We start from the raw sequence: 22,569 nt of genomic DNA, 5'->3' as shown, positions 1-22,569 counted from the left end.
AACAATGGAGACCATGAAAGCAGCCGGTAACATACCTTTCAAAGTGATTGGACCCGGTGGCCTCTGGGTGGCCCCCTTGCCTCCGCATCATTACAGCCACTGCCCTCCTTGTCCGCGACGCCGACAAGTTGATGTATAGACAGCAACTCTGGGTTTACACCCCCCATGCCATCAAAGGGGTTTTAAAGCAGCTGCCGGGTAAGTAGATCTCCAATGCCCGTTTGACACATTACCAGGCCCTGCTGCTTGATACCCCACGGGTGCGTTTTCAGACCCCTTGCTTCCTGAATCCAGCCACGCTTCTACCTAACCCAGAAAAAGACCGCCCTCTCCATGATTGCAGTGAGACACTGGCTGAGGCCCTGGCGGCTCGAAAAGACTTAACTGATGTGCCGCTAAACAACAGTGAGCTAGTATGGTTCACTGATGGGAGCAGCTATGTAAAAGATAGACAAAAAAAGGCGAGAGCTGCTATAGTTGATGATTCAGGACAATATGGGCTGAGACACTTCCCCCAAACACGTCTGCACAAAAAGCAAAATTGATTGCCCTAATACAGGCTCTGGAACAAGCAAAAGAAAAGCAGACGGGCCCTACTAAAAGCCCCAGCCCTTGCCCTGCCTAACCCAAATAAACACCAGAAAAAAAAAGACCCTAGGACATGGGGCAATCGGGCTGCTGATGCGGCCGCTCGAGAAGCGCCCAGCCGGGACTACGCCGCCCCCATATTAGCCGTGAGACTTCCACCTCCTGGTATAGAGACTCTGCCGCCAGTCCCCGACTATTCCCTCCCTGACCTCATTTAGATCAATGAGGATACCACCCTCCAAAAAGATGACAAAGATAAATGGTACCGAGATCAAAACAACAACCTGATATTGCCTGCCATCCTGGGTCATCACCTATGTAAACACCTGCACACAACTACACACTTGGGAGAAAACAAGACCTTGACACTTCTCCAGACGGCCTGCCTGAGGTTCCCTCTACAAAATACAACTGTACGAGAGATAATCCAGGCTTGCAAGGCGTGCCAGCTGATGAGGACAGGGAAAAAGACAGCACACTAGAACGAGGTACCGAGGGAAAGAGCCAGGACAACACTGAGAGATAGATTTCACTGAGGTAAGACCAGGCAAGTATGGGTATCGCTATCTGTTGGTTCTGGTAGATACCTTCTCGGGGTGGGTAGAAGCCTTCCCCACTAAGAGAGAGACAGCAACAGTGGTTGCTAAAAAGATCTTAAAAGAGATAGTGCCTAGGTACGGGCTGCCAGTGACTATGGGCTCTGATAACGGACCTGCCTTTGTGAGCCAGATTGTACAAGGGCTGGCCCAAGCTCTGGGGACAAAATAAAAGTTACATTGTAAATATAAGCCCCAGAGCTCAAGACAGGTTGAAAAAATAAATCAGACCCTAAAAAAAAACTCTGACAAAGTTGGCAATAGAGACTGGCGGAGACTGGGTGACCCTCCTTCCCTTCGCGCTCTTTCAAGCACGTAACACCCCTTATAAGCTGAATCTTACCCCTTTTGAGATTCTGTATGAAAGACCCCCTCCTGTGTGTCCTATATTCGAAGAAAAATGCCTACCACCCCCTACCTTGAGACAATTTCAGCAAACACTGATGGCATTAAGTAAGGTAATTGGCATGTTTAAAAATTGATTTGAGAGATACACGAGGGTCCAAGCAAGGGGACCATCCCCTCACATAATATTGGCCCGGGTGATTGGGTTTGGGTAAAACGACACCTCCAAAAATCCTTGAGCTCCTTGGCTGAAGTAGTGTTACAAAATAAGAGAGGTTTAGATTTGTTGTTTCTGCAACAAGAAAGATATGTGCAGCACTGAGAAAAAAATGCTGTTTCTATATCGACCATTCAAGGGTGGTACAAAAATCTCTCCAGAAAGTAAGAGAGAGACTAGCCCAGCAGAAGAGAGAACAAAAAGCCCAACAAGGCTGGTTTAAATCTTGGTTTCAGCGCTCCCCCTGGTTGACCACTTTGATTTCCACCCTCCTGGGTCCACTCATAATATTAATATTGTTACTGACCTTTGGTCCATGCATTTTAAACCGTCTGGTCTCATTTATTAGGGAGCGCCTAAATACCATCCAAATTATGGTATTGAGACAACAATATCAGCCAATATCACAGGGTAAAGAAAAAGATTCCTCTACAAAAGTACAAAGACAGGGGGAAAATGTGAGGCTGTCATGGCTAACGCCATGACAAGCAGCCTAGATTAGGAGTAGACCTGGTTTCCTGGAGTAATATAATTATCAGGCCACCTGGAGCCAGCCAATCAACATATGCCTAACAAGAAAAAGGGAACCTATCAGGGGAAAGCTGAAAGCCCACAAGGACTGGGCCAACAAAAATTACCTTGCAACTGTGTAACCAATCCGTTTGTGCCAACTACCTACTGTGTAACCAATCCGCTTGCGCCAACTACCTGCTGCTTACATTTGAATAATTGTACCCAATAAATACCCGAGAAAACTGGGGCTCGGGGCCTTTTCGTCCTCACACCCTTGGTGAGGGCAGGAGGCCCTGGCTCGAGTCAATAATAAATTCCCCTATTACAAGTTGCTTTGTCTCGAGGAGTCTTCTTTCCTGATTGGGGATCCGGACTACGGGCAGGACACTTTAGTTCTTCCCTTTCTGCCATAAGGGTGGTGTCATCTGCATATCTGAGGTTACTGATATTTCTCCCACCAATCTTGATTCCAGCTTGTGCTTCCTCCAGCCCAGCGTTTCTCATGATAAACTCTGCATATAAGTTTAATAAGCAGGGTGACAATACACAGCCTTGATGTACTTTTTTTCCTATTTGGAACCAGTTGGTTGTTCCATGTCCAGTTCTAACTGTTGCTTCTTGACCTGCATACAGATGTCTCAGGAGGCAGGTGATGTGGTCTGGTATTCCCATCTCTTTCAGAATTTTCCAGTTTGTTGTGATCCACACAGTCAAAGGCTTTGGCACAGTCAATAAAGCAGAAGTAGATGTTTGTCTGGAGCTCTCTTGCTTTTTCAATGATCCAACAGATGTTGGCAATTTGATCTCTTGTTCCTCTGCCTTTTCTAAATCCAGCTTGAACATCTGGAAGTTCACGGTTCACATATTGTTGAAGCCTGGCTTGGAGAATTTTGAGCATTACTTTGCTAGCATGTGAGATGAGTGGAATTGTGTGGTTGGTTGACCATTCTTTGGCATTGCCTTTCTTTAGGATTGGAATGAAACTGACCTTTTCCAGTCCTGTGGCCACTGCTGAGTTTTCCAAATTTGCTGGCATATTGAGTGCAGCACTTTCACAGCATCATCTTTCAGCATTTGAAATAGCTCAACTGGAATTCCATCACCTCCACTAGGCCCACTTGACTTCATATTCCAGGATGCTTGGCTCTCAGTGAGTGATCACACCATCATAATTATCTGGGTCGTGAAGATCTTTTTTGTATAGTTCTTATGTGTATTCTTGCCACCTCTTCTTAATATCTTCTGCTTCTGTTAGGTCCATACCATTTCTGTTCTTTATTGTGCCCATCTTTGCCTGAAATGTTCCCTTGGTATCTCTAATTTTCTTGAAGAATGATTAGATGATTAGAATTCATTAGAATTAGATGATTCATTAGAATGATTGGAGAGCACAAAAGGAGCGCAGGGAAGTGAGACAGGGTGGGGATTGGGGACCCAGCAGTGGGAGGGATTTGAGTCCCTATCAGAAGGTGAGCAGAAGGGTGACTGGAATCAGTCAGGACACTGAAGAGAAGCGAGTAGAAGATGGTGGGAGGAAGGAGTGAAGAGGAGAAGAGGGATTAGGAGGAGTCATGCCTTTCAGCAAGAGGAGACCCATCACACCAGTAAAATCCTCTCAGGCTGGGGGTTCCAGGCCTGCAGCTTGTACCTCAGGCAGGTAGTGGGGGTTTGGCAGTTTGGTCGTCATGTAGAACTTGAAGTTTTTATCATAATCAATGTCGGAGTCTCCAAGGCGAATCAGCAGTCGTCCACCACTGATGAAAGTCTGTTTCAACAGGATGGGTTCCAGAGCTGGATCCAGGGTTTCTCTAAGCTTAAAATAATAAAAAATAAGTTAAAATAATAAAAAATATATTTTCAAAAGGCATTAAATTCATGGCAGAAACTTTTTCAAATTTCTTATTCAAACTTTACTCTGAACAGGCAAATTTTCAGTGATCTTATGGATACTTCTTAAACTCCTCTCACTGCCTCTAACAGTGTACATTTTCCAGAGTTTGTTTCCTTGATACTCTAGAGATAAGAACATGGGAATGTCATATATTTATCTGGGCTAGATTTATACACAATTCATCAAGAGAAAGCAGCTAAGAAAGAAGAGAAAGTAGCTAAGAAAGAAGAATCCACAGGGTAGTCCTTGAACAGGTCCCAGACAAAGGAAACTCTGTTCACCTTCATGGTTTTTATAGGTTAGGAGCAGGCAAACTCCATTCTGCAGGCCAAATCTGGCCCAATGGGGCCTGTTTTTTTATAGCTCTTGAGCTAAGAATGGTTCTTACCTTTTAAAAGCATTGTAAAACAAATAAACAAAAACCCCAAAGTAAACAAAACAGAGTATTTGTTCAGAGAATGTTTGTAGACAGATCATGCATACTAAGTTGCTTTAGTCATGTCTGACTCTGTGTGACCGTATGGACCACAGCCCACCAGGCTCCTCTGTCCAAGAGGATTCTCCAGGCAAGAATAGAGTATGTGACCTGAAAAACCCAAAATATCTGGTTCTTCACAGAAAGTTTGTAGATCTCTACTCTACATGAGATTAATTTGTACCCCCCTCAAAGCAAATCTGATTGTTTGTAAGAACATGGACATGTAGACATTTCTAACAACACTTATGATTAACATCTTTATATCAGCTTGTATGATGGGGGCCTGGGAGCTGCCAAAATTTGATGTAATTTATAGCTAACAAGACCTGGACTTCTCTGGTGGCTCAGGTGATAAAGAATCTGCCTGCAGTGTGGGAGACTTGGGTTCAAGCCCTGGGTCAGGGAGATCCCCTGGAGAAGGGAATGACAACCCACTCCAGTATTCTTGCCTGGAAAATCCCAAGGACAGAGGAGCCTGGGGGGCTACAGTGCATGGGGTCACAAAGAATTGGACATGACTTAGAGACTAAGCAACAACAATAGCTAATAAATCTATTTTAAATTGTGATGTGGTACCTGAGCATGCAATTTCTTAAAGCAAAAGTTTATGAGGTAAAAGTTTCCCTTACTACCCACAATACAATTTTGTGCCTTTATACTGTTTTTAATTTTTTTTTTTTAATATTTATTTTTTTGGCTGCACTGGGTCTTAGTTGTAGCACGTACAGTCGTCTTCTTTTTTGTTGCAGCATATGGGATCTAGTTCCCCAACCAGGGATGGAACCCAGGTCCTCTACACTGGGAGCACAGAGTCTTAGCCACTGGACCACCAGGGAAGTCCCCAGTTTTGTGCTTTTTAAAGTCTATTCTATGACATGTCCCTCATGGAGGAAGTAGATGAAGCTCTGCTTGAGGATTAGTTGGCTACCTGTTCAACACTCTGTTTCCATTCCATCTGATAATGTTTTCAGGTATTTCCTTAATTTTGTTAACATTTAAAAATCTGCATGACAAGGGAAAATAAGATTTCTTTCTACTAAGTGTGACACTGTGATACTTTTGGCACTAAAGCAGAGCTAGTTTTTCTTTTCTACTTTCATGTTGGCTTAACAGACTGAAGTAGTGTTTCTTGTAAGGTGTGTGTAACCTACATTACCTTCGTGGCCTGAAGTATTTAGCTATCAAGCAGATTCTTTAGTGGACTGGATCTTTTGTCACTGAAGTGTTCTGAAGTATTAATATACACCTTGATAGCTAAAAGAAAAATACTCATTAAAGCTGGGCTTCCCTGGTGACTCAGTGGTAAAGGATCCACATGCAATGCAGGTTCAGTCCCTGGGTCAGGAAGATCTCCTGGAGAAGGAAATGGCAACCTACTCCAGTATTCTTGCCTGGGAAATCCCATGGACAGAGGAGCCTGGGGGGGGTGGGTGGGGCTACAGTCCAAGGGGTCACAAAAGAATCAGACAGGACTGAGTGATTAAATAAGAACAACGACAACTTGTTAAAGTGACTTTCATCTTCTGGAATCTACTTTTTTAACCTCCCATCCCCTGTAGGGATCAAGTGCATGTGCCAAGCCTCTAGAAAGTAGTGTGTTAAACTGAACCAACTTGATGGAAATAACTACCCATAGGGCTTGTTTTCCAAAGAAAAGTATTTTTTAGAGTGGCACATTTATAAGTCTAACTAGGAATGTTGGAAAGCCATTTGAAAAGTAACTCAGAGCAAGTTTTGTGAATGTAGTGCTTAAACCACATTCCAGCTTTAAAAGTCGTAACAAGTGCAGATGAATTAAAAATACATAAAAATCTATTCTATCTCATTAAAAGATAGTGATTGAGATTGGTTAACTCTATTTCACACCCATGAATGGGTGGAGGCAAAATTTCAAAATACCACCCCACAAATGTAGAAAGCAGTTAGTGTATAATCTGAGTGACACCAACTCACAGAAAGCAAGAGACTCCCTGCCAAAGATTTTTGGAGATCTCACCCTCTCCTGTAACTTCAGGGTTTAAATGGGGGCCTGGGACCCATTACAGAACCTTGCCCATTTTGGTCAAGGTCACAGCCACAGATGGAGGATTCCTCTGCTCTTTGGAGCTCAGACTGGGAGCCAGGTAACTTGCTGTGGATTTTCAAGACAATCAAGGCTGCTCAGATGGTTTACTTCACATTTCTGTGCCTCAGATTCCTCACTGGTAAGATGGGATAACAGTAGTAACCACCTTGTAAGGTGCAGTGTGGATTAAAGAGTTCATACACATAGAACACCAACACCAGAGTCCGGTGTGTAGGAAGCATTCAGTGAGTGATGCGTGCGTGTAAGTTGCTTCAGTTGTGTTCGACTCTTTGCAAGCCTATAGACTGTAGCCTGTCAGGCTCCTCTGTCCATGGAATTCTCCAGGCAAGAATACTGGAGTGGGTTGCCATGCTCTCCTCCAGGGGACCAAACCCACATCTCTTGTGTGTCCTGCATTTCAGATGGATTCTTTATTGCTGAGCCACTGGGGAAGCCCATCAGTGAGTGGCAGCTGTTTCTAATATTAGCCGCAGCATGCCAGGGTTGCGGCTAAGCTGCCCCAGGTCCTTGGTCTGTTCTGAGCTTCTCGCCATTCTGCTGCTGCAGAGATCCTTCTAGACCCAGTTACGCTGAGACTAAGCTCACAGTGTTCATTTACTCATTCTTCTCTTATACAACTAGTGTGGGAAATTAAGTAAATAAACTACAATTGTTACCCAGTTTCTTTTGTGTCCAAGGCTGCTGTGCATGCTGTCCTCTTTGCCTGGAAAGCCCATCTTTCTGAGTTCCCATGGTGAACTCATCATACAGGTCACAGCTTAAATGTTACCATTAGTAACCATGACGGTAGTCAGCTCTCCCCACCCCACCTCCTTATTAGCTATGTCAGCACTGGGTTTATCTCTTCGAAGTCCCTCTTTGTCTCCTTCTGTCTCATTTTCTCTCTTTTTTCTGTTTATTGTCTCTGCCCCCAACTAGATAGTCAACTTATTAAGGGTAAGAACCATCTTTGTATTGTTTGCCATTGATTCTCAAACAATGTGTGTTGAATGAATGAACAGTTTCAAAAACATCCACTCTTGGAGTGATTTGATTCTGAAGAAATAAAGCACAAAGACTTAACAAATATATACTTTTTTAAAAAAATGAAAGTTTGTATCATACCACTTAATTGAATTCTAACTTTGTGTCTAAGTGGAAAGTAATATTTATACTTATTGGGGTGTTTTACTGGCTTCACATCACTGGTGCAAGGAGATATGCCCTGATGAAGTTGCTGCTTTGAATTTCTGGGGCTGTTAATGATCAAGAGTCACACGAGGCCTGAGAATCAGCAGTGTTAGAAGACAGTGACCATCCCACTCAACACCAAAGCAGTGTCTTCCAAAAACTGGTTCAGTAACAGATCATTCCCCATATGAGAGTGTACTGTTTAAGGAGCAAAGCAATTGGTTTGACCAGTTAGAAAAGGGAGCTGACTGGTGTCTTTGTCATAATGTAGGCATTACCTGTACAGGATTTCAGATATGGTCTGAAGGTTGGAAACTAACACAAGGAAAAAAAAAGTGAAAAAGCAAACCTCTTCCAGTAAGACGGGTAAACCAAGTCGGATCGCATTTTCAAGAGTGCGTAAGAAATTACTATCTGTGAGCTTAATGATCTTTAAACCATTTTTGCTTTCTTTGTTTCTTATCCAGCGGTTTGCCTGTATAAGAAAGCATAGAGTAGGACATTTCAGTTTGTAAAAATGTGAAAGTTCTTAAAGTTTAGAAATTATGTTCAATCTAGAAACAAGTTTGAAAGATTTTACACAGCAAAGGAAATATTTTTGTTTAATGCTTTCATTCATTAAACAAAATGAAAAGACAACCCTCAGAATGGGAGAAAATATGTGCAGATGAAGCAACCAACAATGAATTAATCTCCAAAATATATAAACAGCTCATGCAGCTCAATATCAAGAAAAAAACAGACAATCCAATCAAAATATGGGTGGAAGATACAGCGCTTCTCCAAAGAAGATATCAGTTCAGTTTAGTTCAGTTCAGTCGCTCAGTCATGTCCAACTCTTTGCGACCCCATGAATCACAGCACGCCAGGCCTCCCTGTCCATCACCAACTCCCAGAGTTTACCCAAACTCATGTCCATCGAGTCAGTGATGCCATCCAGCCATCTCATCCTCTGTCGTCCCCTTCTCCTCCTGCCCCCAATCCCTCCCATCATCAGGGTCTTTTCCAATGAGTCAACTCTTTGCATGGGGTGGCCAAAGTATTGGAGTTTCAGCTTCAGTATCAGTCCTTCCAATGAACATCCATACAGATGGATAAAAATACACATGAAAAGATTCTCAATATCACTAATTATTAGAGAAATGCAAATCAAGACTACAATGAGGTATCACTTCACACACTTCAGAATGACTATCATCAAAAAAATCTACAAACAATAAATGCTGGAGAGGGTGTGGATAAAAGGGAACCCTCCCACTGGTAGTGGGAATGTAAGCTGGTAAAGCCACTATGGAGAATAGTCTGGAGGTTTCTTAAAAAACTAAAAATAGAGTTGTCATATGATCCAATGACAATCCTACTCCTGGGCATATATCTGGAGAAAAACGATAATTCTTAAATATATCAATGTATGAATCCCAGTGTTCTTGACAGCACTATTTACAATCGCCAAGACATGGAAGCAAACTAAATTTCCATCACAGAGGAATGAAAAAAAGATGTGGTACACCTATACAATGGAATATTATTCAGCCAAAAAAAGAACAAAATAATCCTACTTGCAGCAACATGGATAAATATAAAGATTGCCATACTGAGTGAAGTAGGTCAGAGACAAACATCATATGATACCATTTATATGTGGAATATAAAACAAAAGGGTACTAATGAACTTATTTAGAAAACAGAAATAGAATTACAGATTTAGAAAACAAACATGGTTACCAGAGAGTAAGTGAAAGTGAAAGTGAATTCCCTGTCATGTCTGACTCTTTGCGACCCCATGGACTGCAGCCTGCCAGGCTCCTCCATCCATAGGATTTTCCAGGCAAGAGTACTGGAGTGGATTGCCATTTACTTCTCCAAGAGAGTAAGTAGGGGAGGGATAAATCAGAAGATTGGGATTGACATATACACACTACTATATATAAAATAGATCACTAATAAGAACCTACTGTATAGCACAGGGAAGTCTACTCAGTACTCTGCAATGGCCTACATGGTAAAAGAATCTTAAAAGGAGTGAATATATAACAGATTCCCACTTGAAACTAATACAACTTTGTAAGTCAATTATACTCTGATTTTAAAAAAAGATAAAAGAAAAATCACTCCCCTTGAAAATAAAAACACCTTTTAATTCTAATGTTTGTGATTTTTTTTGCTGTTGTTCAAACTTGGGACAAATAAAGATTTTTTTTTTTTTTACCATCTAGGTTAAAAAAAAGTTCACACAAGGTGTTCAAGATCCATCTATGAAAATAAAGCTAACACAAGGTGTTCAAGGTTGTTTCCCTTGCTTTCAAATTGACTCCATTTTCTAAACCCCATTTAGAACATGATGAGATGGTTAGATAGCACCACTGACTCAATGGACATGAATCTGAGAAAGCTCTGGGAGATACTGAAGGACAGGGGAAGCCTGGCGTGCTGCAGTTCATTGGGTTGCAAAGAGTCAGACACGATTTAACGATGAAACAACAACCATTTAGAACAACTGATCCAAGGACTTAGGAGTCAGATAACGGAATTCAGTAAATTCCAGGAAAGCTGGCCCCAAATTCATCACGTGAAAGTGAAAGTGTTAGTTGCTCAGTCGTGTCCGACTCCTTGCAACCCCAAGGACTGTAGCCCACCAGGCTCCTCTGTCCATGGAATTCTCCAGGCAAGAATACTGGGGTGGGTAACCATTCCCTTCCTGACCCAGGGATAGAACATGGGTCTTCTGCATTGCAGGAAGATACTTTACCACTAGCACCAAATTCATCATACCCTGAACTCCTCAGAACTCCTCATCATTCTGACTCCTCAGAACTCTTAGGGACAAGGACTATACAGGAATGAATTTCTGCTCCCATAGAAAACAGAAAACAAACAGTCAACTCTCTAAATAAAACCAACCAAAATCAAGTGTGCAGAGCACTTGGACTCTTCCCTTTTTACTTTCTCCATAAGTTGAGGGATGTAAACTAGAAGACATCTTGATGGCCTTGTAGGTTTACGTCCAAGATCTTACAAGTACATTGAAGTCTACATTTAGAATTTGTAATAGAATGATATTAAGCAGAGTTAATATACTGCTGTTCATCTGGAGCACTGGTTACACACCTGATCTTGGGGATCAATCATCAAAGGCCACCTTCTGCCTTGAGTAACCAGAATGCCATTTTCCGTTGATATCAAGTCCCGGGGCAGCCCATCTGTGTTCCACTGCCGTATTTCATAGGGATCACCGAGAGTGTTAATGAGACTGAAGTCAGGATTGATTGGGATCTCCAGAGACTGACAGTCCTGGATCCAATACTCTATAAGCTGTGGAAGGAAAAAAGCTTACTTGTAAATAAGTTAGGAACACTTAGTAAATGAGGATCCACACAACAAATCCTATCAGGCTCCACAGGCATCCTGGAATCAGAGCCCAGGACATAAGAAGTAGACAAAGAATTAGGAGATCCGGGGGCTAGAACTACACCATTAGCTAGGTGTGACTCTGGGCATGTCATACACGCTGTTGGGACCCCAGGTTTCTCAAGTATAAAACACAGGGGTTGTCATGGTAGTCTTCACTCTGGGGAGAGTCTGAGACCATGTGGAGAAGTTGGGGGTTCCCACAATGACTTTGGGTGATCCTGGGAATTAGCAGGTTAGGCAGAAGGCTGTTAGCATTCACCTCCTTCAATGAGTGGTGCAGACATGCACAACAGGGACCTGTCTCCCCCAATAGCACTCCTGGCCCCCCTTGCTTGATTAGAATCAGTTGACCCCTGAGCTCCTGGAGGGTCTCTATGAGTCTTACGCCAACTAGGTTTTAGAACTCAAGTCAGGGCAAAACATTTTTTGAAAGGCATTTCATAAAAGTGTTTTGCAATTATCTCCAAATAATCCCTGCTCTTTCCCATTGCTGAGCCTCTGTAGCAGCTTCGCCAATTCAGAACACTTCATCCTGGCTGAATTTGATGCCACTTCTGGTCCTAGGGGTGGGAGACTCCCTGTCTCTTTTTCTTCTCCCGGGTTGCTATGTTGTGTAAGCAAAGCTGTGAGTAACTTTCTAAGGCAGGAGAGGAAAAGGAAGACTGTGTTAAGGAAAGCCTAGGGGTACAGGGGAGTCCCTTGGACTGCAAGGAGATCAACCTAGTCAATTCTAAAGGAAATCAACTCTGAATATTCAATGAAAGGACTGATGCTGAAGCTGAAGCTCCAATACTTTGGTCACTTGATGGGAAGAACTGACTCACTGGAAAAGACCCTGATGCTGGGAAAGATTGAAGGCAGGAGGAGAAGGGGGTGACGGAGGATGAGATGGTTGGATGGCATCACTGACTCAATGGACATGAGTTTGAGCAAACTCAGGGAGATGGTGAGGGACAGGGAAGCCTGGTGTGCTGCAGTTAATGGGGTAGCAAAGTGTCAGACATGACTTAGTGACTGAACAACAACAATAGGGAGGTGGTGGGTAGTGGAATGTAGACCTAAGTTTCCATCATGGAGAACCTCCCTCTAAACTGAGAAAAATGACGCACACATCCTGCCTCCCCCAGTATCAGCTGCTTCTCAGTCCTCATAGGAAGCACGTTTGCTCACCAATTGCCTGTACTGGGCTGTGAAGGCCCCGTAGTAGGCCACACAAGCTGCTGCTATGAACACATTCCCAACGATATTCGATATCTCCTCGTTGAATTTCTGGATGCTTTCTTCCCATCGGACTTGCTCGTCTCCTAACGCAGCCGTCAGCTTTCCAGCACGTACCAGACGTGCTTTGGTCAGTGTCATCGTCTTCGCTAGAATATCGAGTGAAAATCAGGTTATGTCATTCAGTATTTTCCTACAGTATGAGAAGTTTACTCATCTGCTTCTGCTTATAGCAGAATGAGCATTATTTGGTTAATGATGTCAGTATATCTCTAGGAAACCTCAGGCCAATTTAGCCCAAGTTCTCGTTTCAGAGCCACGTCCAAGTTCTTTGAATTGCCTATGCAGAGAGTTCCTTTCATTTTATTTTAAATTAATTAATTTTAAATTGGAGTATAGTTGTCTTACACAGCTGTGTCCGTTTCTGCTGTACCACAGAGTGAATCAGCCATATATATAAATATATCCCATCCTTTTTGGATCGCCTTCCCTTTTAGGTGACCACAGAGCACTGAGTTCCCTGTGCTATACAGTAGGTTCTCCTGGGTAATCTATTTTATGGGGGCTTCCCTGGTGGCTCAGTAAAGAATCTGCCTGCAATGCAAAAGACCTGGGTTGGATCCCTGGGTCAGGAAGCTCGTCTGGAGAAGGAAATGGCAACCCCCTCCAGTATTCTTGCCTGAAGAATTCCATAGACAGAGGAATCCAGTGGGCTATAGTCAATGGTGTCCCAAAGAACCTGACATGAATTTATACATAGTATCAACAGCGTGTATATGTCAATCCCAATTTTTCAATTCATCCTACCCCGTTCCCACTTGGTATCTGTATGTTTGTTCTTCACATCTGTGACAGAGAGCTCCTTTTTGATAACTCCTTTCTTCTGGCTGAAGACAGAACTTTCTTCCTGCCCCCGTAGTATTTATTTCCTGGATCAAATTCATGTGCTGCTCTGTCTCATTCAGACATAGAAGTTGAATACATACAATATATTCAGTTCTTCTCATGTTATACTTGAAGGTTAAAACCATCCATCTAATGCAAATATGCCCATATGTTGGATGGAAGCTGAGATTCGACTGCTTGATAACACTGCCTCCTTTGGAAAATCTGGCATTTCCTAACCAACACAAATTTTATAAGTTACTTACCCAGACTTTCTTTCTCATTCACACCTTTGTCATATTCATCTTGTAAGGCTTGTATTTGTTCTTCCACTTGTCTTAGTAATGCTTGCTTTTCTCTCAAAGTAGCCATAGTGATATCAAGTTCAGCCTAATAAAATCAAGTAAATATTTTAAGAATAAGCTCCAAAGAGGGTTGAATTTGCCCATTTATAATGGGCTATTTTTTTAAAAATCAGATTTACTTTCTCCCCAAAAGATTTTGATACAATATACAAAATTAAACCAAATATAAAATAGAATAAAATATAAGAGCAGGACCGAACAGAACAAAACAAAGCCCAATGAATCATAGAAAGATCAGCAAAACAGATGTACTAAGCATTTGGAGGTGAATTAGTTACTACAATGAACTATTAACTTTAAATGATAAAACAGGGCTTCCTTGTAACTCTGGAGCCAGGGAGTTGCACCTACTGAGCCCATGTGCTGCAACTACTGAACGCCATGAGCCCTAGAGCCCATGCTTCATGACAAGAGAAGCCACTGCAGTGAGAAGCCTATGTACTGCAACTAGAGAGTTGACCCTGCTCACACAGGTAGAGAAAAGGCCTGAGAAGCAATGCAGCCAAAAGTAAATATTTTTCAGTGCAGCCAAAAGTAAATATTTTAAAAATGATCAAACAAATGAAATACTCATGCAATAGTGAAAACTAATCTTTCCTAACTAGTTCTCTAGAGCAGAGGTCTGCAACTATGGCTTGCAGGCCAAATCCAGCCTGCTACCTATTTTTGTGTGGTTACAGTTTTAAATGATAGGGGAAAAAAAAAATCAAAGGAATAATATTTCATAACACATGATACTTGTATGAAATTTGAATTTCAATGACCATAAATTATATTGAAACACAGCCACACTTATTCATGTTTGAATCTTTGTTTACTTATTTATTTGGCTATGCTGGGTCATAGTTGTGGCATGTGGGATCTTTAGTTGAGGCATATAAACTCTCAATTGCAGCATGTGAGATCTGGTTCCCCAATCAGGGATCAAACTTGGCCCACAGCACTGTGAACATGAAATAACAATCTCTGCTGGCTATTTTGGGCTTCCCTGATGGCTCAGATGGCAAAGAATCTGCCTGTTATGCAGGAGACCGGGTTCAACTGCTCAGTTGAGAAGATCCCCTATAGAAGGGAATGGCGACCTACTCCAGTATTCTTGCCTGGAGAATTCCATGGACAGAGGAGCCTGGCGGGCTAGAGTCCATAAGGTCAGAAAGAGTCAGGCACGACTGAGCGACTAACACTTTTGTGAAAATGAAAAAAATCTTCAAGAGGATGCTTACTATCTATATTGCATAGGGTCTCAGTGGCACCACATAAGAAGCTTGAATGTCTGATGATCATGGTCATTGATTCTATAAAATATCACAACCCAGACAATATACCTGTGCAGCACGGAGTTTCTGTCTCTTTGGCTCGACTTCTTTGACAACTCGAGAATACAAATCCATGGCTCTTACCCACATGCACATGGATTTACATGCTTTGGATACTTTCTCAACTTTTTCAGGCACAAAATCAGGATTATTAATATATTTTTGAAGTTTTGCCAGGATTTGAGGCTTAATATTTTCCTTATCATATTCTAAAAGTCTTCTTAGAAAGTTAGAGTCACCAAGAAGTTGCTTTGCTGTTGGCCAATCAGGTCTAAAAGACACAAATGGTAAGTTAATAGCATTGTAATAAAGGAATGTGACAACAAAAGAAATGTATTCCTTTGAGAGCATTAAGATATTATTTTACAGATTAAAAAAAGACCTTATGTCAATTACACATGATTTCAAGGAATTGGACTGCAAGGAGATCAAACCAGTCAACCCTAAAGGAAATCAATCTTCAATATTCACTGGAAAGACTGATGCTGAAGCTCCAATACTTTAGCCACCTGATGCAAAGAGCCAGTTCATTGAAAATGACCCTGATTCTGGGAAAGACTGAGAGCAAGAGGAGAAGGGGATGACAGGATGAGATGGTTGTGGATGGCATCACCAACTCAGTGGACTTGAGTTTGAGCAAACTCTGGGAGATAGTGAGGGACACGGAAGCCTGGCATGCTGCAGTCCATGGGGTTGCAAAGAGTTGGACACTACCTAGTGACTGAACAACAACAGTGTCAACTGTCTATGTCATTAGTTATGTAACTAGTTTAACTTGCTCTGAGTCTTCCTATTATAAAGGAAATACAACACAATTTACTGAGAGCATTTTGCTAGACTTTAAGAGCACCATGAGTTACTACTTTTGTTTTCTAGGCATACATTTATGCTATTTACTTTCATAGTGTGTATAGCCTGTTTTTTCTTTTTAATGTTTACAGTGATGTTTCTGAAAATGTTCTTATTTACTGGTTGAACGTGTTAGGCGCTCAGTTGTGTATAACTCTTTGCGACCCCATGGACTGTAGCATGCCAGGCTCCTCTGTTCATGGAATTCTCCAGGCAAGTATACTGGAGTAGGTTGCCATTTCCTCCTCCAAAGGACCTTCCTGGCCCAGGGATCAAATGCAGGTCTCCTGCATTGCAGGCTATCTGAGCCACCAGGGAAGCCCCATTTACTGGTTGAGCTATAGTTATAAAAACTCACTTTGTTTGTATCTAACTGACTTGCAAAATTTGTAGAATGACATTTATGTTAATTTCCACCCAAAATGAGTTTTGTTTTAGTGCTACTATTACTATTGTCATTTCTAAGCAAGAGAGAAAATTGAAGATAGTCTAAAGAATGTAGGGCAAAACCAATACAATGTTGTAAAGTAAAATAAATAAATAAATAAATAAAATTAAAAAAATAAAAATACAGTATGCAGAGTCTTTAAAACAAACAAAAAAAGAAGCTATAAGGATAGGTGTTTAATGATGTCCAATCTGTGTGTCACTTATAATTTAAAAAAAAAAAAAACGCTATTGGGACTTCCCTGGTGGTCCAGTGGTTGGAAATCTGCCTGCTAATGAAGGGAACATGGTCTGGGCAAATTCTATGTGCCGTGGGCCAGCTAAGATGGAGCACCACAACTACTGAAGTCTGCCTGCTCTAGAGCCTGTGCCGTGCATCAAGGAAAGGCCCTGCAATGGGAAGCCAGCTATAACCGAGCTGGAGAGCAGCCCCTGCTCACTGCAACTAGAGAAAGCCCGCGTAGCAATGAATACCAAGTAGCCAAAAATAAAAACAAATGAATTAATTAAAAAAATACTATTAAAGCACCAATTTGTTGGATGACTGATCGAATCAATGAGAGGGTGGAGAAAAGAATGAAAACATGTAAATGAGAATGAAGGAAAAAAGCAAAGAAATTCCACCAGGCATTTTGTATTGGGTGATTGTGAGGCACTCACTTGGCATTCAAAAGAATGGAGATGGCTTCCATCACGGTCATGACCATATCTGGGGGCTTTGTGAAAACTCTGATTTCAGATATATCCGCTTTATCTAAGGAATCCAACGCTTTGTTAGCAGCCTCGAGGGCAGGGAGCGCTTCTTCAAGATCCCGCTGAGCATCGTCAGCTATGGCTTGAGTCTCTTCGGCTTTCACTTTTGCTATTGCTTCATCTTCTTGCACAACGCTACGGACCTAATCATTGAAACATGACTGCTCAAGTGATCTCAGTATTTGAATTTCAATGTTTAAAAACAAAATGAATAATGGATAACCAATAAGGACCTATTGTATAGCACATGGAACTCTATTCAATGTTATGTGGCAGCCTGAATGGGAGGTGGGTTTGGGGGAGAATGAATATATGTATATGTATGGATGAAACTATTACAACATTGTTTCTTAATTGACTATACTCCAAAACTAATGAAAAGTTTCAAAAGTAAAAAAAAACAAAACAAAGCGAATAATAGTGAGTTATATTTACCCCTTTGTATCAGACCAATGATGAAAGAAGATTAGGTATACTGCATTTTATACTGTTCTTTGTCCATCTCATGCCATGATGATAAAATAATGGAGATAGAGTTATAAGAACAAATAATTAATTCATTCTTGGGAGAAGATTGGATGCTTTATATTTGTAGCTTGTACTTTTCTTACAGCTTTCTCTGTCCCATTCATTGCATTTCCTCATTCTCAGGGAGAGAGCCAGGATTAAAAGCATGGCTAAACTGATCTACCAGTTCATTGTTTTAACAACATATTTAAATTAAATTTAATAACATATCAAAAAAGTCCAATTCTTTATCATTGTGTGTAAGGGATCAGCTGGTGGTCAAAGCGTCCTCACTCACTGTCAGGTGATGCTGCATACCTGATCCGCATTTTCTTGATCCTCTGCCAATTTGTCCATCAGGGCTTCAACATCTTGTGATTTTGTTAAAAGGACAGGTTCTAAAGCTGAAAGATCTAATTTCATTTTATCTACTAGTACATTTGTTTCTAATAGCTTGGTGAGACCATTCTTCACCCGTTCACGTGCCTAAATGACAAAGAAAATAACTATTACGTTGAGTATTACAATAAACTATGAGTTTATTGGTATCTCTCTCTGATTTATGTACTAGAATTTTGCACTGGCAGAATTAGTGAATCAGTTTGTAATACTTAACACTGAACATACAGGAACACATGGCCCTGAAGTTCACCACAGTGGGTTTGGATCCCTGGCCCCTAGCCACGGGAGTAGGGCATCACTGAGGGATCACACTGTAATTTTTAGCCCCTGTGGTAGCTTGGTAGCATGGTGAATGAATGAGGGACAAGTTCAGATAGAAATTCCTGGAGTCCACAGCTCTGGGAGCTTGTTTCCTTAGGATGGACCAGCAGGGCTGAGGCCCACTGGAGACAGTGTCCCAGATACTCATCTCTGGTTGCTGATGTGTCCGCAGGGGTAGGAAACCCTTGACTAGGATCAAAGGGCAGTATTTGGTAAAGAAGGCACCTGGGAATAACTTTTTTGAGGATGAGACAGAAAATGTGGCTCAAATAGACTGGTTTCAAAAATATCTGCTACGTTATTTTACTAGGCATACATTTACCAGGTAATATCCACTGAAAAACATTTAAAATATCTAAATGATAAATGATTCCACTTTTGTTATTTAAAATATTGAAAGTTTTAGGCCATGTTAATAGCTTAATGATGATTACCACGATGACGATGTAGTAGGCAGTCACTATTCTGAGCACTCGTTTGTATCAGATCATATTCCAAGCACTTCACACACAGTACCTTATTTAAATTCTACAACAATCCAAGAGTAGATACAGATTTTTAAAAACCTTATTTTATACTAAAATTGGAGTAGTTACAAAACCTGCTCAAAGAGGTGCAGGAAGAAAGAGTCAGCGTAGAGGTGCTACCTGGTCTGCCTGACACCAGAGTTCTTGCTCTGAATGGGAATCACTGACAGGTAAGATAGCCAAACTCCCATCTCCATTACTAAACCAAAAGTTTCCCTTCTTACTAAGCACTGCAGAGGTGGCTAGATATGGGCTTAACTTTAATTCTGTTACAATGTCCATATCACATCCCCGAGTCAAGGACACTTATGTAAATGATAGAAGACAAAATATCAAGGAAGGGCAAGGCCTCTAACCCACCAGCACAATATACTTTTTGGTCATATTGTAGGTTGTCAAGGGCATGTTAGGATGGAGAGATGTCCAACAGGCAAGATGGCACATAGATCTTCCACACATTCTGGTAAATGTTTTGAGACCAAGCAAAAAAAAAAAATTTTTTTTTAAATTAATAATATTAAACTTACAGAAACCAACTGCTTCCTCTTTTCAGTCAGCATAGATAGGTAGAGATTGATGAGTTCCAAGTAGGAGGTGGGTGTTGTGTAGTACCGTCTCCGGAGCTCTGCATAATAGCGTTCTGCCATATTGAAGACACTCAGGTGGACATTCACACACATGAGGGAAAGCTTTTCTTTCAGTTCTTCATTTACAGCATCAACATTTGAGAAAAATGTCTTTGAAACAGAAAGAAGTGCTTCTCTGGGCCACTGTAAATAAAGATATGATTTGGAAAGTCAGTTGCTCATTTCCATAATGCATGGTTTAACTACTAAGAGAAATGCATTTCTCTGCAACTCTTCCTCACTTTGGCCCCCCTTCACTGTAACTCCTACTTGTGTCCCTGATGTCTCATGAACTGAATGGCTGTGTTCATTAGATGGAGGTCTGGGTTTGCATTTGCTGACCCCAGCACAGTGTCTGCTACACAGAAGTTATTCAATAACTACTACTGGTTGAATGAATAAGTTAGTCAGTTCAGTCACTCAGTTGTGTCCAACTCTTTGTGACTCCACGGACTGCAGCACGCCAGGCATCTTTGTCTATCACCAACTCCCAGAGCATACTCAAACTCATGTCCATTGAGTCAGTGATGCCATCCAACCATCTCATCATCTGTTATTCCCTTCTTCTCCCACATTCAATCTTTCCTAGCATCAGGGTCTTTTCAAATGAGTCAGTTCTTCAAATCAGGTGGCCAAAGTATTGGAACTTCAACTTCAGCATTAGTCCTTCTAATGAATATTCAGGACTGATTTCCTTTAGGATGGACTGGTTGGATCTCCTTGAAGTCCAAGGGACTCTCAAGAGTCTTCTCCAACACCACAGTTCAAAAGCATCAATTCTTCAGCGTTCAGCTTTCTTTATAGTCCAACTCTCACATTCATATGTGACTACTGGAAAAACCAAAGCTTTGACTAGACAGACCTTTGTTGGCAAAGTAATATCTCTGCTTTTTAATATGCTGTCTAGGTTGGTTGAATGAATGTCTAGGTTGAATGAATAAACGTGGCTGTTTTTAATTTCATAACTAAAGTAACGTACATTACAAAGATCTCATGTCCTCACTCTGTCTATTATACAATTTGAACTTGGTATAATCACTGTCCTGTTCACCTCAACTCATTTGCTTCTCTCCTGACTCTGAGCTCACCAGAACGTCAGTCAAATGCAACTCTCTGTTACCCCATGTCTACAATTGTGCAGCTAGTACAGCTAGAGAAAAACCCATAGCTGTGCTAACTGGTCTCATTGTCAATTCACAACAACTAGCTCAAGTGAGTGTTCAGTGCAGCCCAGAAAAACTTCTGTGTTGTCTCACCCATCACTTCTGTATCCCCCCCCGAGTATTTCACACCCTATGTTACTTCCTAAGACTGCTAACACTTCCTCTCTCCTCTTCACCATTCATGACTTTGCTTCCCACATCATTAATAAAATAGAAGCAATGCAAATAGAACTTCAGTTAGCTTTCACCCTGTCTTCCCCTCTACCTGCATTTTATGCTCTGGGGTGAGTTGTACATGCTCCCTGCCCAGGTCAGCCCCTTCACTGGGAACTCCATCCCATCCCTTCTTGCCTGTTCAGTCACATTGGTCCAGCAATGCCTAACTCTGTCTGCTGCACCATCAATATAATTCTGTTTTCTGAATAATTTCCATCAGCACACATGCATTGCTTGTGTTCCCCACTTAAAAATACTTCTCTCTTGACCTCGCATACCCCTCTAGCTATTACCCATCTCTTGGTACTCCTTTGGGGCAAAACTCCTTGAAAGATTTGTCTCTGATTCCTCTTCCTTCATCTCTCTTGAAACTTCTCCCCCATCACTCCATTGAAATAACTCTTGTCAAGATCACTGATAACCTCTACATTGACAAATTTAATGGTTTCCTCTTCTTTATAAATTATATTTGAGTTTGTTCAATGATTGTCATTGTCAACCCTTGCATGTAAGTAAATTCCCAGTGGGTTTTGAAGCTAATATAAATACCCTTGAGTTCTTAGGACAGTGTGTTACGTTTTTAAAATCAAGCAACTTCAGACATATACCTGAAAAAGAGAAAAACTCTAATTTGAAAAGATACATGCACCCCAATGTTCACAGCAGCACTATTTACAATAGCAAGACATGGAAGTGACCTAATTGTCCATATACAGATAAATGGATAAAGAAGATGTGATATATATATATATACACACACACACACACACATATGTACATATATACAATGGAATACTAATCAGCCGTAAAATACAATGAAATACTGCCATTTAAAAGCAACATGGATAGACCTAGAGATTATCATACTAAGTGAAGTCAGACAGAGAAAGACAAATATCATATGATATCACTTATATGTGGAATCTAAAAAAAATGATACAAATGAACTTACAAAACAGAAACAGACTCAAAGACATAGTAAACAAAGTTGTGGTTACCAAAGGGGAAAGGTGGGGGCAGGGATAAATTGGGAATTTGGGATTAACATATACATACAATTATGTATAAGTGGCTCAGATGGTAGAGAATCTTCCCTCAAAGCAGGAGACTGGGGTTTAATCCCCGGGTTGGGAAGATCTCCTGGAGAAGGGAATGGCTACCTACTCCAGCGTTCTTGCCTGGAGAATAGCTTGGACAAAGGGGCCTGGTGGGCTACAGTCCATGCGGTTGTAGAGTTGGACACCACTGAGTGACTAACACTTTCACATACATAAAAGAGATAAACAACAAGGACCTACTGTATAGCATTTGCAGGGAATTGTATTCAATATCTTGTAATAACCTAAATGGAAAATAATCCAAAATATATATATATATGTGTGTACATATGTATATATACACATATATAACTGAATATATATGTAACTGAATCACTTTGCTATACACTTGAAACACTGTAAATCAATTACACTTTAATAAAAAAAATTAAAGTCAAGTAAGTCCAACTTTTCAAAGAGATATGTTGTGATGTCACTGACCTGGACAAACCAGTCAATGGTGCAGCAGTTCACAAGGGATGGAAACATCCGGCATCGGGACCGGAAGGCCTCCCCGACGGGGCTCATGCAGAGCACAATGTGCAGCTTCTGACGGACTCTGCTGATGAAATACTGAAACAC

At 41.3% G+C, this 22,569-nt stretch overlaps 1 protein-coding gene across 1 annotated transcript in view; it reads right to left on the bottom strand.

The window, feature by feature from the left end:
* LOC122441724 (dynein axonemal heavy chain 6-like) overlaps nucleotides 1-22,569 on the bottom strand; it is a 111,869-nt gene extending 89,300 nt beyond the window's left edge. The window contains exons 1-10 of the mRNA XM_043468689.1: nucleotides 22,429-22,569; nucleotides 19,413-19,655; nucleotides 17,954-18,121; nucleotides 17,036-17,271; nucleotides 15,089-15,350; nucleotides 13,665-13,788; nucleotides 12,466-12,662; nucleotides 10,993-11,196; nucleotides 8,234-8,359; nucleotides 3,908-4,072 (exon numbers count right to left, since the gene is read on the bottom strand). Coding sequence (XP_043324624.1) covers nucleotides 3,908-4,072; nucleotides 8,234-8,359; nucleotides 10,993-11,196; nucleotides 12,466-12,662; nucleotides 13,665-13,788; nucleotides 15,089-15,350; nucleotides 17,036-17,271; nucleotides 17,954-18,121; nucleotides 19,413-19,655; nucleotides 22,429-22,515 — 1,812 coding nt within the window. The 5' untranslated portion in view covers nucleotides 22,516-22,569. The remainder of the gene's footprint in view (nucleotides 1-3,907; nucleotides 4,073-8,233; nucleotides 8,360-10,992; nucleotides 11,197-12,465; nucleotides 12,663-13,664; nucleotides 13,789-15,088; nucleotides 15,351-17,035; nucleotides 17,272-17,953; nucleotides 18,122-19,412; nucleotides 19,656-22,428) is intronic.

The sequence above is a fragment of the Cervus canadensis genome, chromosome 5 (assembly GCF_019320065.1).
Source record: "Cervus canadensis isolate Bull #8, Minnesota chromosome 5, ASM1932006v1, whole genome shotgun sequence".
NCBI lineage: Eukaryota > Metazoa > Chordata > Mammalia > Artiodactyla > Cervidae > Cervus > Cervus canadensis.
The sequence above is the reverse complement of the archived record's forward strand: the minus strand, read 5'-3'. Positions and strand labels throughout refer to the sequence as shown.